Source organism: Sinocyclocheilus rhinocerous, unplaced genomic scaffold (assembly GCF_001515625.1).
Source record: "Sinocyclocheilus rhinocerous isolate Xijiao unplaced genomic scaffold, SAMN03320098_v1.1 scaffold2596, whole genome shotgun sequence".
NCBI classification, from domain to species: domain Eukaryota; kingdom Metazoa; phylum Chordata; class Actinopteri; order Cypriniformes; family Cyprinidae; genus Sinocyclocheilus; species Sinocyclocheilus rhinocerous.
In genome coordinates this window covers 160,560-176,711 of record NW_015623452.1, presented here as the reverse complement: position 1 = coordinate 176,711, position 16,152 = coordinate 160,560, and the positions used below count along the sequence as shown (strand labels likewise).

General features: G+C 35.3%; 1 protein-coding gene across 7 annotated transcripts in view; it reads left to right on the top strand.

The window, feature by feature from the left end:
* Window positions 1–3,344: 3,344 nt before the first annotated feature.
* The window catches only part of LOC107741734 (PTB domain-containing engulfment adapter protein 1-like), a 51,334-nt gene continuing 38,526 nt past the window's right edge, over window positions 3,345–16,152 (top strand). For all 7 annotated transcript variants that reach the window (XM_016554970.1, XM_016554678.1, XM_016554608.1 and 4 more), the window contains exon 1: window positions 3,345–3,448. In XM_016554970.1, the coding sequence (XP_016410456.1) occupies window positions 3,394–3,448 (55 nt within the window). In that variant the 5' untranslated portion in view covers window positions 3,345–3,393. The remainder of the gene's footprint in view (window positions 3,449–16,152) is intronic.

Genomic DNA, 16,152 nt, shown 5'->3' with positions numbered 1-16,152 from the left:
AAATAATATATTAAAAATATTTAGACATTTTGTTTCGGTATGTCCAACTCAACGAATCACTTAAATGATATTTAGAGATTTATTATTATTATTATTATCAATTATTATTTATTATTATCAATTATTTATGATTATTATTATTTATTTATAAAAATAAAAATAGAACCAAACAGAAAAGGAATAGAAGAAAAGAGGAAATGATTACGGCTCTGCAGGCTATTGAATACACACAATTCATTTTCATGGCTTCAGATATGATGTTATTGCGTAACATACAGAATCAGGATGACACCATTTCAGCAAGTGGGTTTGCAGGTTGTATCGGATGAGTGAATCAGGATGGATAGATGGACAAATCAAGAAAAATGCATCAACTGCACATTTGCTATCACATAAATATCATAGTCCCTCAGGATTAGGCTGTCAATCACTATTCCATTCCTTAAATTGCCCCTTTATATCACACACATTTCCTTAACATATTTGCTTAAAAATGTAAACACATTAGTATTTCGGGACATAACCCATTGAACATTTGAGAGCGCAGTGCCTTGGTAAACATATGCTTTTCTCTTGGAGCGGAAAGTTAAATTGATTGCAAATATGTTGTGGTTGACAAATGACAAATGGAATCCAGGTTTTGGAACATTCTGCCTGAATGGCACACATTATTGATTAGACACACAGGCAGAGACGGAGATTGTTTATTCTAGAAATTAACAGGTGCAGATGCACAGAGATCAAGACATCACACAGATGCAGGTAAAGGGAGATCACGCGCTGATTGCTCTCCCAGTTTCTGATTAGCAGCCGCTCTTACCAGTCAGTAAGTGTTGCTTCTAGATTGCATAAGGATCTACCATCTGTTGATTGATTAGATTAACTATTTAAAGGGGTCCTATTATGCTCTTTTACAAGGTCTTGATTTTGTTTTGGCTCTCATATTAGGTTGTTCGAAAAACACATTATTTTTCACATATTTTACTTTATTACAACACCTCTCTCCCCAGTCTGGCATGAACGGCTGGAATAGTTCCTGTATCAAATGAAGGTCCGCCTTCTGAAATACGAAAAGTGTTGTGATTGGTTAGCTGGGCCAGTGTGTGTTGTGATTGGCAGCACTCGGCGCCTGGTTTGGAAATGTCATGCCCCTTACCATAGCCGCCTGCGAGCTTCATTGTAAATATTGCGTCAAAATCAAATCAATTTAAGAGTGATTTAAACCCGGATGATTGTAACCACTCTAAGTTCGTCTTCTTTGGGAAAGCTAGCGTGTCTCCGACATAGTGATAAAACTCGTTGCCTTCTCAAGTGCAGCTCAACCAGGTCTCATCCCATTCGTCGATATATGTGATATCACAAATCCCGGAAAATATGCGTTGTAGTCCAAACGAGTCGTTCGTTGTAGTTTTTGAAAAGTGATTTCTGTTAAATAAAATATCTCCTTTTGAAGTGGACTTTGAACTTTGTAACTTTGCAGATCTTTTTTATGCTCAAACAGCAACATTACAGACTAACTAAAGTTGAAAAAGTGAAAAAGCATAATAGGACCCCTTTAAAAAAAAAAAGGTAGGTTCGCTCTAATGAGTGACAGTTTCTCTAATAGTATCTAGTGAATGGGAGTCATGGTGTCTGGGCTAACAATAGTTTGAGGAGTATTATCTAACCAAAGGTGATGCTGTTTGTTACATTTTAGGTAATCTCAGGATTTTTTCCTCTGGAATTTTTCAGGACAGGTGACTTTCTTAGTACAGGCAAATTATTAAATCTATTAAACTGCTCAACTTTTATTCTCTAGCCCCTTTTTTGTGTCATGTTAAAGTTTAATGTTTTATTGGTGTAACATTCATTCAAAAATGTAATATTTTGTTATCTCCTTTCGAAACCCCATTTATTTTACTTTTTTTTTTTACATGAAATGCAACAGGAGATGTTAGGCAGAATTACAAAGCTGCTCTTTTCTATTGGATCCTGATAGTCCACTTTTCTTTATTTATTAGATTTTTCTGATTAATTACAGACTGTTTAGGTATAATGTGTTTAGGAACTTTAACAGTATATTTTTGTTGAAAGAAAACATTACTTCTTAATATTTATTTTTCCTTCATTTATTTTTGTTGTCTCCTTTTTGATGTAGGCTAGTGGCATATAATTTATTAGACTGCATCTGCAGCTGAATCGTGCATTACACCAGGTATTTTGTTCACTATATTGCAAGCAAAATTTATATTCCACATCTTTTTTGTCACGGTCCATTTTGACCCTACAGCTTTATTCTGTTGAAAATTAGGAATCTAGTGGCAGGGATGTATCTGGTAAAGAGGAATTGTTGAGCAGGAGTTCTCATTTTGTTAGTGTGTGATATAACAAGAGGCAATTTGAAGTTTTGCTGAGGATTCGCTGTGGTTGTGTATCAGTGTAGATCATGTTATAGAGCAGCAATTTTCTCTCTAGAGTCTCTGCTCTCCGTTCCAGTGATATAACAAAATAAAATGCTTACAAATCCACCACACTCCTATACATCCACAGACAATCAGCTGAAAATGATTTTTTTTTAAATAACTAATTTTGAGTTCCACAAGAAGAAATAAAATCATACAAGTTCGGAATAACTTGAAGGTGTGTAAATGATACATATTTTTTATACATATTAGGATTATCACTTAAAGGCCAACAAGTAGCAAACTTGCAACATTTTTAAGTATTTCACAGTTTATCATCTTGACTTATTTGCACACCCCACATAAATGTTCACCCCAGGATCGCAACTATGTTGTTCTGAACTAATCCACCTCATTCTACAAGGCAGACATAAGCTATTTCCTGTGAAAGTGCAAGACTTACAATTCATTAACAAAGTGCAGTAAATGGAAAAATACTATTTGTGCTACAAACCAATGTGTTTATGATTTCTATAATAAATTAAAATATGATGGCGCCTGCTCTTAATAAGGTGGATAATAGCCTACTTCTTATTGGTGGTGTATCAGCATGTTCCTGTCTAGATGGACCTCTTTGACCTTTGTTTCTTACCTTTGCTTCTTGCTGCTTCTTACTGTTTACATCATGACTGCTGCGTTTTTAAGACGTGTCAAGAAGCCCAATTTGACTGAATGGTTCCTGAGCTGTCCTTTTGTGTTTCCACAGAAGAAACATGAGGTGTGCAAACGATGACAAAATTGAATGCGCTACATTCAACAGTTGATTTTATACAGTCTCAGTGATGGGTCTTTACGGTGCGCGGTCCCTTTAAGGCAGAGAGCACGTCGTACATTCCTATGAAAAAAGCGGCGTTTTAAATGCCCGGTTGACGTCATTAAACTTTTTAAGCGGCTGGAGTGCGCGCGGAGGGAAAGGCACACACGCGCGCGCTTTTCCAGCCACTCGCTGCAGATGCGACTGGACGGGCTCAGGTTTGCGGGGAATAACTACAAAATCAACATTCCTTGTAAGAGAACTTCCGTTTCTTTAAATGTAGCTATTATTATTGCGGTAAATATATGGTTAATGTCGTGACCTTTTATTATAGGAATGTTTCACAGATAAAAAGTAGTTTGCTTGAGTGTGAATCTGTTGCGTGCTGTGGTTTACGCGTTATATTTATTCTGTAACTATACTGCTATTTTACTTGTGATATAGATAACAAAGGGAAACATCCACAGTTAAATCAGCTTTTCGAATGTTTTTTTTCTTTGCTAAAAGATTTTCATTTACAGTAGAATGTAAACTCGTTAAACTCGTGCGTGCGCATGTATATTTGATCGCCGTGTTATAAAGTTAAGCTAGTTCTGTTGTTCAGTTGACTCGGCTTAACAGTTCCGTGGTTTCAGCACTGTTCTGCTGTGCATTAGCCAAATGCATTGACCCAGAGCTCAGCCACCGACCCCAGCAGTGACACAGGCAGAATAATGTTCATAATGATATTGCTGACTCCGTGTCCCTCGCCGTTTGCTGCCCTTGACAGAGGAAAACGAGAGAACAGCATAATGACATTCTGACATTCTCAGGCAAGCTGCTGTTGTTGTGCTTTAATAACTGAGGCTGCCAGACTCGTTCCACAGACTGTAAATCCATTTGCCTCTCAGAATGATTTCAGTCAAATGTGAACTTGCTGAATAGAAATGCACCTTTATGCTCCTCATATGATTTAATTAAAAATGAAATTTCATGATTAAACCAGCTATGCTAACATTAAAAGAATACTGTAGTTAATGCAAAATTAAAGTCTACACATTTACAAACCATTACTTCTATATAAAGAGATGTTTTGAAAATGCCTAAGGCAAGTTGCTCCTTTCCGTACAACAAAAGCATTCAAGTGGCTCCCAATCTCCGTAAAACACAATAAAAGCAGTTCATACAGTTCTTGTGCAAAATTACAAACCTTTTGAAGCCATACCATACAGTAAATGTGTATGCAGAACAGATGGATAGTGCTAATTTCCAGAAATCTATCCCTGCTACATCTCTCAAATCTCATTCACACCTCTATATTTTTAAACCTTAAAGGGGTCATATGATGCTGCTAAAAATAACATTATTTTGTGTATTTGGTGTAATAAAATGTTTATGCGTTTTAAAGTAAAAAAAAATAACACTCCAAAGAGAAAGGAAAAATTGAAATCGCATCATATGACCCCTTTAAGATCAGTCGAGAGACATATTAATGACATTAACCATTTGACATTAATATTCACAATTTATGACGGCTTTCACATTGATCCAGAGTAGTGTGAGCAGAAGCCGCGGCTTAGCGTGAGCTGAGGCCAGGCTAGAGTGAGCAGAGGCAGCAGGGTTGAGAACGGCGCGGCCGGCGGATTCGACAAAGGAGCGGCAACGACATGTGACGACCATATGTTTATTTTATATCATGGATTATGTATTATTTAAACTTATTTCATGTGCCATCAAAACTCCATCTGGGGAACATTCAGAGTATTTACAACATAAAAAGGGTTAAACCTATAGGGAAGACTTTTAGTGAATAACTTCACCCTTTTCCCCACATAAATCTATAAGATGTAATGGCTTCGGAACAGATGGAATGCAGCTACTTTATGGTACTTTTTTCTGAGCTTGATAGCTACAGGTCACAGTTGTGCGTCATTTGCAGTTTGTAAAATGTTTGTTGTTTTACTGAAAATAGAAAATCATTTGGGTTTTAAACACCATAAGGCTGAATAAATTTAACTGTTCCTTTAATTTGCTAAGATCGTTCGTGAGGATGAATACATTTTTGTCATAATTCTTGAAGAGCCATGTGTCATTTACTTAGGCAAGACATTTAAATAAGGCTTTGAATGCATTGTAATAGAATGATTAACAGGACAAGGGAAAATTGTTTTTAAATAACACCGATCAGCAGGTGTCATTCAATCAAACTGTAATTAAAACGCCACAAATCGCATGATCTTCAGATTACACCAGTGTCTCACATTTCTTGAACATTTGATTATTTTATTCCAATTAAGTAAAAAGCATGAGCCCTGCCAGAATCACATGCTGCAATGTCTGTTTCTGCAAAAACTGATGCTGTAATGTAATGACAATTTACCATAACTTTACCATGTTTGGCAGGACTTAAAACCTACTCATGATCATTGTTGTCAATAATGGATTGGACTTGCTTGATTTGATGATTTGACAGAATAAAATAGTCTTATCCTGGACTTGAGTGGTCTGGTTCTAGTGACGGTCTTGGGTTCTGGTCTCGTCTGGGTCATGTGGGATTGGGTTTTGCCATGGGGTTTGGACTCTATAGAGGGGTTATAGATTGGAAGACAGGTGTGATGGCCTTCACAGAATGCTTTCCCAGTGGTAACTTGATTGCATTTGTCTTGGGAGAATTGATATGAACAATGACTGCTGATTACTTTCTGATGTTACAGGCCAAAAGGAAGCAAATCACACACTTTTTTGCATATTCTAGTATAATTAGGAGCCTCTTCAGCCTCTTCAGTAAGATTGATTTTAGTAGTATGCAGTCAACAAATGAGATATGGAATAATTTGAGAAAGATGTTTCTATAAGTTTTATGTTGATTTTCCCTACAAAACACACCATGGTGCTATTTAAACTTTGCAGTGTTTCCTGCACCTTTTTGAATCTTTAGCGCCACAGCAAAAAAAAATTATTTTACCCGAGTTGTGAGTCTGACTCAATCTGATTTAATGTGATACATGTGAATAATGCCAAGACAACATGTTTTTTTCCCTTGTGTTCTCTTCTCATACACAAACTCACAAGTTCACAAACTGATGACTCGTAAGTTCTTTTAAAGGGGTCATATGATGCGATTTCATTTTTTCCTTTCTCTTTAGAGTGTTACAAGCTCTTGGTGCATAAAGAAGATCTGTAAAGTTGCAAAGACTAAAGTCTCAAATCCAAAGAGATGTTTCTATAAGTTTTATGTTGATTTTCCCTACAAAACACACCATGGTGCTATTTAAACTTTGCAGTGTTTCCTGCACCTTTTTGAATCTTTAGCGCCACAGCAAAAAAAAATTATTTTACCCGAGTTGTGAGTCTGACTCAATCTGATTTAATGTGATACATGTGAATAATGCCAAGACAACATGTTTTTTTCCCTTGTGTTCTCTTCTCAAACACAAACTCACAAGTTCACAAACTGATGACTCGTAAGTTCTTTTAATGAATCAGTCAACTAGGCTCACATACTCATGAGTTATGTGTTTGAATTGTTTTGACAAATCTTTCACTAAATGAACTGAACTAAACCATTCACTGACTGAAGTCAGTACCATTACAAGCTAAGTTTACATGCAACCAAATAATATGTTTATAATCAGATTTATGGCTCAATCGGACTGAAAAGCCTTCATGTAAACACCTCAATTAACCATATAAAGTATTATGTTACAATATTACATGACAGACGAGGCAGGGACTGTTCATCAAACCCTTCACCCTTATTATTTTTGCTCATTGTCTTTGGAAAAGCTACTGACTCAGATATGACAATTCAGCTTTAATCAGTGATGGTGATTTATATGGGAGCTCTACAGCTAAACTTTACCATGACAGTAAAAATTAGACAGCTTTTAACCCTGCAGGCACATGCTCATTCTGTTCTGATAAAGTACACTTCAAATGAGATGTAATTTGAATAGCAAATAAGATGCTATGTGTTTGTCTAAAGAGATCCGATCCTCCAAATTTATCCTAGTTTTGGTTTGTTTTACTTTCACATTAGGTTCTTAGTGCATAGGGAAGTATTATTTATTGTGTCTGCTAGCAAGTTTTACCCTGAGCAAATTAGCAACGTGTCCTTAGTTGCCCGATAGATACCTCCTACCAAGGAATACTAATTTAGTAAAAGTTGAGTGTTATTTCCCTGGGAAGTACACCTTTTATCTCCACACGTTTTGCAACTCGCATGCAAATTGAAAGTATGAAAATATTTCAAAAGATGGCACACAAATTCAATCTAAACAGATGTTTCTGACATTACGATCTGCAGAAGCATACAAATTACCGTACACATTTTAAACTCTGCTCTTGTTCTCCAGACATTGATTAGTAACTCAGAAAAATCTATCTGTCTCTTAGCTGTAATTGCCAACTACACTTTTGCATTCACAAACAGCATTCGACATACGCACAATAGAAACAAACATGTACAACACAAAGACTGAATGCTGAGAGGGTCCATAGGCCTCCCATTCAAAACATCCAGACAGAGATAATCACTCAACAGCGTCTGATGCTTCATTTCCTGTCAGTGAATCAACATCTGACTGCGTGTCTACATGCTGTCTCTTCCAAATTAGATTTGAGTTTTTTGAGCTTTAAATTGTAATTGACTGGAGCAGGTGCTGCATGAGTCTAATGGGTTGTCCATTTGATTTCACTGAAGCATAGAATCCAATAGACTTCTGTTTTAACTGACAACGTTAATTTTGAGTGAAGCAACAGTTTTCAAGCTTTTGTATGAGAAACAGGCCCATGCCTGATAATTTAGCATGCAAATCCTATGATCCTTTACAAATCTGCCCTCAACGTAGTGCTGTATCGATCTAAAAATAAATGAGTAAACAAGTTATGACAGATTCTTCATTTTCATTTGCCTGTTTAATGCCATTTTGTTATCAGGAATGTTAGTATTGATTAATCAGGGTACTGCAATGTGACTCATTTACCCCCACAGTCATTATAATAATAAAAGAAACCAAGCATGTGTGATTGTCAATATGAATGTGACTATAATTATATGTGTGAAGTGGGGTGGTAGGCAAAACTAGAAAAATCTATAAATGGAAATGCAAAAATAGCTAATGTTTTAAAACAGGTTTCCAGAACACTTCCTCGTCTGTCATTGGCCGGACCAGCAAATAGTCCCGCCCCAAACTAGCCAATGTTGCTATGTTAGGCTGGTTGACCTACGAATACCCTACTTATATCGAAGCTGGAATGGGAGAAAGTATTTTAACAGAGAAAAAAAATACACATTTAAGCTTTAAAAGAGAGATCTATCTCAAATTATTCTGATTTGTTTTGACTTCTTGACTATACTCATAAAATCATCCTTGAACTATAAAAGTCTAAAGAGGTTTATTTATACTTTGCGGACAGCATCTTTGTTTCCTTTTTGACGTCACTTTTACTCCTTATCAACAGCATCATGGCATCTTCTGTGGAATTATGTTGATTTACTTACACTGATGTTGTTCCAAATTTATATGACTATCTTTCTTCTATGGCACACTAAAGGAGGAGTACATAGTAGGACTACATAGTTGTCATGAAAGTAATCCACATGACTTGTGCATTGTATTCTAAGCCTTCTCAAGCTAAACAATAGATTTGTCTGAGGAATGTCTTGTGTCACGTGTCTGATCATAATGTTGCAAGTTTGAATACAGAGTTACAGAAGAATGGAAGATTAACTACAGAGTATCAAATTAGCTTTTTCACTCAACAAGCCAATTTGGCTACTAATGTTTGGACTACTAAAGGTAACTTTAAGTAGCTACCTGTCATACATAACTTAATCTAGCCAAAATGAAAACTATCAAAAATATTTAACAGTTTACAAAGAATACTATACAAATAAAAGAGTAGTGCCATAAACTTAATCCTTCTTGTTGCAAAATTCTCTGTGATAAAACAGCATTTTGTATTATTTGAAATACAGCCAAAATTAATACTAAAAATGAACATTTAATGGTAAACACGCTTATGCTTACCACATATGGTGTCAAATCATATAGTCATCAGCTGGTGCCTCACAAAGGTTTCCTCACTCCGATGATGAAAATATAAATCGTGATAAAATCATCTGACACCCTTTCATTCATTACTGTATACTGTATTGACGGCAAGTGATTCTCATTGAAGGCAATGTGTTTACAGGTTGCATGATTTCAACCTGTAAACCAACCAAGTGTTCCTGTGGCTCAGTGGTAGAGCATTGCGTTAGCAGTGCAAAAGGTTGTCGGTTCGATTCCCAGGGAACACACATACTGGTAGCCTGAATGCACTGTAAGTCGCTTTGGATAAAAGTGTCTGCTAAATGCATGAAAGATTTCAGCTGCATCCTCTTACCAAAAAGAAGTATATTTCAAGTTTATTTATTAAGGACTTAAGTAAAGTTTTATTACTTAAGAACGTATATTTTTAAGTATACTTTATGTAGTAAGTATACAAATATCAGTGTACTAGTAGTATATTTGTAAGTTTACTATTTCAATACTCCTTGGGACTAAATTGGCCCACTTTCTAGTAAGTATACTTTTAAGTATACCTTAAGTAAAACGTTAGTAAACTTTGAGTACACAACTAGTTTACATCAAAATGTTTAGTTTGTACTGCAACTACACTAAAGTGAACTTATAGGTATACTGATAGTTTACTAATTAAATACTTGTAGTAGCATTTTTAGTACACTTTGAAGTATAGTCTCAGTAAACTACTAGTTTAGTAGTTTTATACTGCAAGTATACTCATAAGTTTTCTTTAAGTGAACTTTACATCATACTTTAAGTATACTACTATGTCCCTATTTATTAATTTGTATATATTTTGTCAGATATATGAATATCTGAACATACAAAACATCAAAAGATAGAACAGGGTATCTGCTTGTAAACAAAAACATTTTATTCTAGCTTCATGCATTCCTTTTTATAAACACTTGAATGTGGGTAAGTTTCATAGGTAAAAAATAAAGAAAGAAATAAACAACATTTTAAACAAAAAGATGAAAAAAGACTATGAATTGGATTCAGTATGATAATCAAAACGTAGATGGAGTCGATCAACACCCCAAAGCTTGACAATCATTATTACCTCTTCATGGGTCAACATTTTATTCCATTACGTTACACAGTTTTGATGCTTTATGTCTGATGATCATGTTAAATTACGTGTGGAAGCATCTGTTGTTTTTCGGTTTCTTCTTCGGTTGTGTTTTGGAAATGCTGTACAGAAGATGTGTAATAGCGCCCCCTACCATATAACAATGAAAACATTCTCGGAGCAAGTTTAGCTTAAATAAATTTAGACCTTTTCGAAGAATAAGTAAAGTATACTTAAATGTCATTATACATATATTTCTGAGAAGTACGTAAAGCACATTTCTGAGAAGTACATAAAAAGTAGACTGAAAGTATACTTTCCTATTTTTTTAGTTTAAAAGAAGTATACTAAAAGCACACTTGAATAAACTTCTTTTTCCTAAGGGTCATTAAGTTAACGAAAACTTTTTCTGTCTTTTTTTTTTTTAAACATTTTCACGATAAGTTGACTTTGAATAGTTTGCAAGAGCTGATTATAAACACAGTGAAGCTATAAAAGTGGACTAGTGAGTAGATGAATTTATCTGTTCATTTATCTGAAACCGATTAGCAACCGGCTTTTTCAGTACAAGTAAAAGTAAAAAAAAAATCACAAGTTGGTTTTACTGATGCATTATGTAATGCATAGTCATAGTATTATGTATAGTCATAAAATAAAATGACCAAATAAAATGTTAACCACAGACCTTAATTCAGGCATTAAAAAAAACAAACAAAAAAAAAAATTGGCTTCAGAATGATGGAACTGGAAGTGCTAAAATGCCTACTCGTTTCCAGGGTTTGGCCTGCAAAAACGTCATCCCTGCAGTACTCTATTGGCTAGTGAGTTGGCTAGTGATTTCTTCAGAATATAGCGCATGAGTCATGTTAACTAATATTACAGTGCTTTTTTGTTATTTTGACGATTGACATCCCCAGTTCACATTTACTTTCCCTATGGAAAAGACTGGTCAGTTCATTAATTTTTGTGTTCCAAGTAAGAAAGAGAAAGTCATAAGGGTTTGGAATGATATGAAAAGCAGTAATGTGCGGGTGAACTAATCCATTTATTGTTTTCCTCATGCATTCATTTATATATTTATTTATTTATTTATTTTCAGAAGCAGGCAGAGTCTGTTATGAGAATAATATAAATCATTGTATTCACTTATCATTTTGGAATTGATTTGGGAGAGCACTACTGTGGTTTTTTTATGTACATGCTGATTAATTGCCTTGTTATGATCGTTTAGCTGAAGACACAGGGAAGCTGTGAAGATTAGTTTAATTACTTGTATGAAAAAGTCATTTGGATGTGATTCGCCATGTATCATGAAAAAATGCCACCCCGGGCGGCTGCCCGGTTCGCCCGTGCCAAAAACCGCTACTGTTCACACATCTGAATAAGGGGAAAAGAGACGGATTTCATTACATCCCATTGTGCCTTAACTGTAAACTTCAGCCGCGAAACTTGCTAACTAGCACATATTAGGACAGAAGATTTGCAAATATTCATAAAAACAAAAAAAACTTATACTCACTTCTTCTGTAGATTAAGCTGGATCACAAATGATTTGCGCGAACATAAAACGCATTTAGGCAGATCGGGATCGGCGCATTTCACAATTTGAGTTGAATTACTGAAATAAATGAACTTTTCCACGACATTCTAATTTATTGAGATGCACCTGTATGTGTACACACACTTCCAACACACATTTATGTTCAAACAACAAGTAAAGTGCATTTTGCATCCGATGACCCCTTTAAGTGGTCTGAAGGACCTACATCAGTCATTTTCCATCTTCAGTTTTCTGTTTCCTGTGACCGATCCCATGACCGATCACACTGGAATGAACAGCTAATGTGGGCTGGATGATTTTGTGCATTTATTCTTCAGGAGGGTGTGTTATGCCCAGTGTTGGGGAGTAACTAGTTACATGTAACGGAATTATAATAAAGTAATTGAAAAGTTACACTACTTATTACATTTTAAGTTGGGTAACTTGTAATCTGTAACCTATTACATTTCCAAAGTAACCTTCCCAACACTGGTTATGCCCCACCATGAATTTACAGTTTTTTTTTTTTTTTGTTAGGTAGATTTATAATATTGCGATTGTGTTCCAGAAATGTCCCCAGTTCTATCATAGGGCTGTCATTATAGCACTATAATTCTGTCACAGACTATGTGAAAGTAAGTTATTAAAGCCTGGTGCTCATGGTCACAACAAAAATATACTGCTATTCTCTTCAGTGCTAATAAAACATTTTGACACTCATGAACCCTCATGAAATTGTTGCATTGGCCTTCTGATGTTACCTGATAAACAGGTTACCTAAATAAATGTTACCTAAATATTACCTAAATATAATCTTGAAGAAAGCATTTATTTTGTCTGTGTGTGTTAATGAACTAATTTTCCCCTCAATGAATTGGCAGAAATTTCTCTCCTCATTCAAAGCTTTGTTAATATAGCATTAGGATAGATTAAGAAGATATCAATATAGCAGCTCTAGGCATTGGGACTAAAATGGTCTTTTTGATGGTGATGGGTTAGTAGACAGATAGTAGATTAGCTCTAAAAGCATTAGGGACAATGAAAATAAAAGTATTATAAGTAATATTTGACACACACTATACACAAATCCTTTTTGTTTTTCAAATCGGATGTTTATGTATTCACTGTCTGCTCTGTCATTTTGCGAGTGAAATCTGATCTGTTTGTTCAGTCAATAACTGGTGTATGCTATGTACATGGGTTGCTAGTAACAACGGCAAGAGATTTTTTCATACAACAACTGAGAGCTGTCAGTGTGGAAAGAGGAGGAGGAAGACTGGGAATTTGCCCCTGCCCTTGTATATCATGACAGCTTACTGCATTGCTGAACTCATGAGGTGCATGAAAGATAAGAATATAAGCAGGCAGTGTTTTACACATATTCATGTTTACACACTAACTCATTCACGACTCACTAGGCAGTGATAACTGCTTTCTATGTGTCAGCGACAGTGCAAACACAGATTTGAATGTTCTGGTATGACTTTGTCAAAGGTTTAGTTAGGGCTGCACGATTATGACCAAAATCATAATTGTCGATTATTCCCTTGAAATTGTAATTGCGATTATTAATTACGATTATCACAATTTACATTGAATGATGTTTATACCATTGTTTGATGTAACTGCATGCCGTATTTTTATATGAAAATAAACAAGCTGAAAACACTCTAACTGAAAAACCTTTAGTGCTTTTCTATAGTCTTAAGCCTCAAATGTCAAATATGCATCGGATTGGTTTCGTTTTTAAATTATAAAAAAAGTTAAAATATGAATGGTATTATAATGTTATACTAAAACTAAAACAATGGAAAAACCTTATGATAACATGTAAAAAGAAAAAAACATATCTTAAGCGTGCAGAATAACATAAGTGGACTTTGAACGATTAATTGCCGCTTTGAACGATTACGTAATTATGGCATCCATAATTGTAATTGCGATTAGAAATTCGATTAATTGTGCAGCCCTAGGTTTAGTAGACACAGACGAATTGTTGTCATTTAGAAACAAGATTGTGTTGGTGTTTGAATCGAGATTGCGATCTTTTAATGACTAATTGTGCAGCTCCAATTTTTTTATATTTATTAATTTTTATTTTTATAGTAAGCATTACCTGATTATTTGATTAATGGTCAAAATAAATGACCAGTTACTTGGTTATCACAATAATTGTTGACGGTCCTAATTTGAACACAATATTGTGCAGTGATTTGTTGTTGTTGTTGATTTGCTGTTTGTACTACCAAAAACTAAATGGATTTGCATCAAAGCATTCCATTGTCTGAACAAAGCCACAGAGTTCTAAAAATAGTCAAATTTGACCTTCCCTACAGGAGGAAGTGTGAGAATTTATTGTCAAACTAAATCCAGGTCGGTGTAGATGCAGTATAAAGTTGTTCAAAGATCCACAGTCTGATCCACAAAGAGCTAACATGATGCGTTTTTGAAAAATTAGAGGTGCTTTGGAGAAAAAGCTGTGTGAGATGAAAGACATATGGTATTGTTGCTTAAGAATGTATGCAGGAAGAGATTCAGGGAGTCCTTTAAGGTGTCCACCCTGAGACTTCCTGGGAGTGTCTCTCTGGGTGCGGTCCAAATAACATTGTACACTTTGCCAGGAAAGTCTATTTTGCTCTTGAAGACGCCCATAGCCTCCTTCAGAATGCACTCATTACACTGTTTCCTCTCTAGGAGAAAACAGGAAGCATAACTCTGGGGATAAAGAGAAGCGGAATGAGGCTTAGATTAGCAAAACTAAAATCCCTCTCACAGCATTTCAGGTCTCGTGACAGATATTTTACATTGCTGTTGTTCAGGCAATTGTCACATGTCTTTACTGGGTCAATTTTTCCTTTGAGTACAGTAAGGTATTACTCATGTTTGCTTGTTTGGTTCAATTCCAAATGCTTTATGTAGAGGAACTGCTGTGCAGCTGCTCTCCATTTAACAATTTGACTTTATTTGTCCTTATTTGTTCCATGAGGGGAAACTATGCCAGCTACTTAACTTAATCTGCGTTATTGCCCCCAGATGTCACAAATGATCAAATATGGATGGAGGAATTATTACATACTGTTTGTTGTAAAGCAAATAGAATTTGACATCTCAAGGTTATCACTTGTTGTGAGATGGAGCAACGCATTATTGATTGAGGGCTTTGCTGAATGTGTGTGTGTGTGTGTGTGTGTGTGTGTGTGTGTGTTTATTGTCTGACTAAAACAAAATGTTTGTGTGAACAGTTTACTAAAATTGCTAGTCTGTTTTCAACAATGCTTTTGAAGTGTTTGGCCAAATTGACCTTGAAATTAAGGATTTATAAGCCAAACCTCTTTAAAAGAATAGGAGATTTAATGATTGCCATTCTCCACATTCAACCCTTTAAATGCTTCTTCTGGCCAAGAATCATCCACTCTGTCAGGAAAAGCCCATCTGATCAGCATGTAAAGCGTCAAAAAACTTAATTTAGTTTAGGGGCTGGTACATTTGAAATCGATGATTCTACTATAATAGACAGTGTGGGAAAAAAAAAAACTCACACAATGCCAAAGCAGTCCCAGTCCAGAAAATCTGTACAGAAAATGATGGAAATGAGAAAGTATGTCTATTCAAAAGTATTTCAAATTGTTTGTAATATATTTTCGCAAGGAAAGATTTTTCCTTTTTTTACTGTGAACATTTTTATAGGTCATTGTCCCTAGTTTTCCTGAATAGCACTCATCATAATGGCCCCTTGTAAACCTTAAAGAGATAGTTCACCTAAAAATTAACTTAATGTCATTCCAAATTACTTTATTTCTTTTGTGGAACATACAAAAATGTGCTTTGTCAATACTAAAAAACCAACCATACCAACTTTCGTTAAAATGTCTGCGTTTGTGTTCTGCAGAAAAACATAATCATATGTTTTGGAATGACATGAGTAATTAAAGGGGTCATATGATGCGATTTCAATTTTTCCTTTCTCTTTGGAGTGTTACAAGCTCTTGGTGCATAAAGATGATCTGTAAAGTTGCAAAGACTAAAGTCTCAAATCCAAAGAGATATTCTTTATAAAAGTTAAGAGTCAACCACGCCTTCCTAAAACGGCTCGTTCTAACACGCCCCAACATATCTACCTCACTATGTGGGAAGATTTGCATAACACCGCCCAAATGTTCACACAAAGAAAGAAGGAGTAACTTTTATTCTCGCTGTAATATTGAAAAGTGAAAAGTGAAAAAGTGAAAAGTGACGTGACATGTGGCCAAGTATGGTGACCCATACTCGGAATTAGTGCTCTGCATTTATCCCAT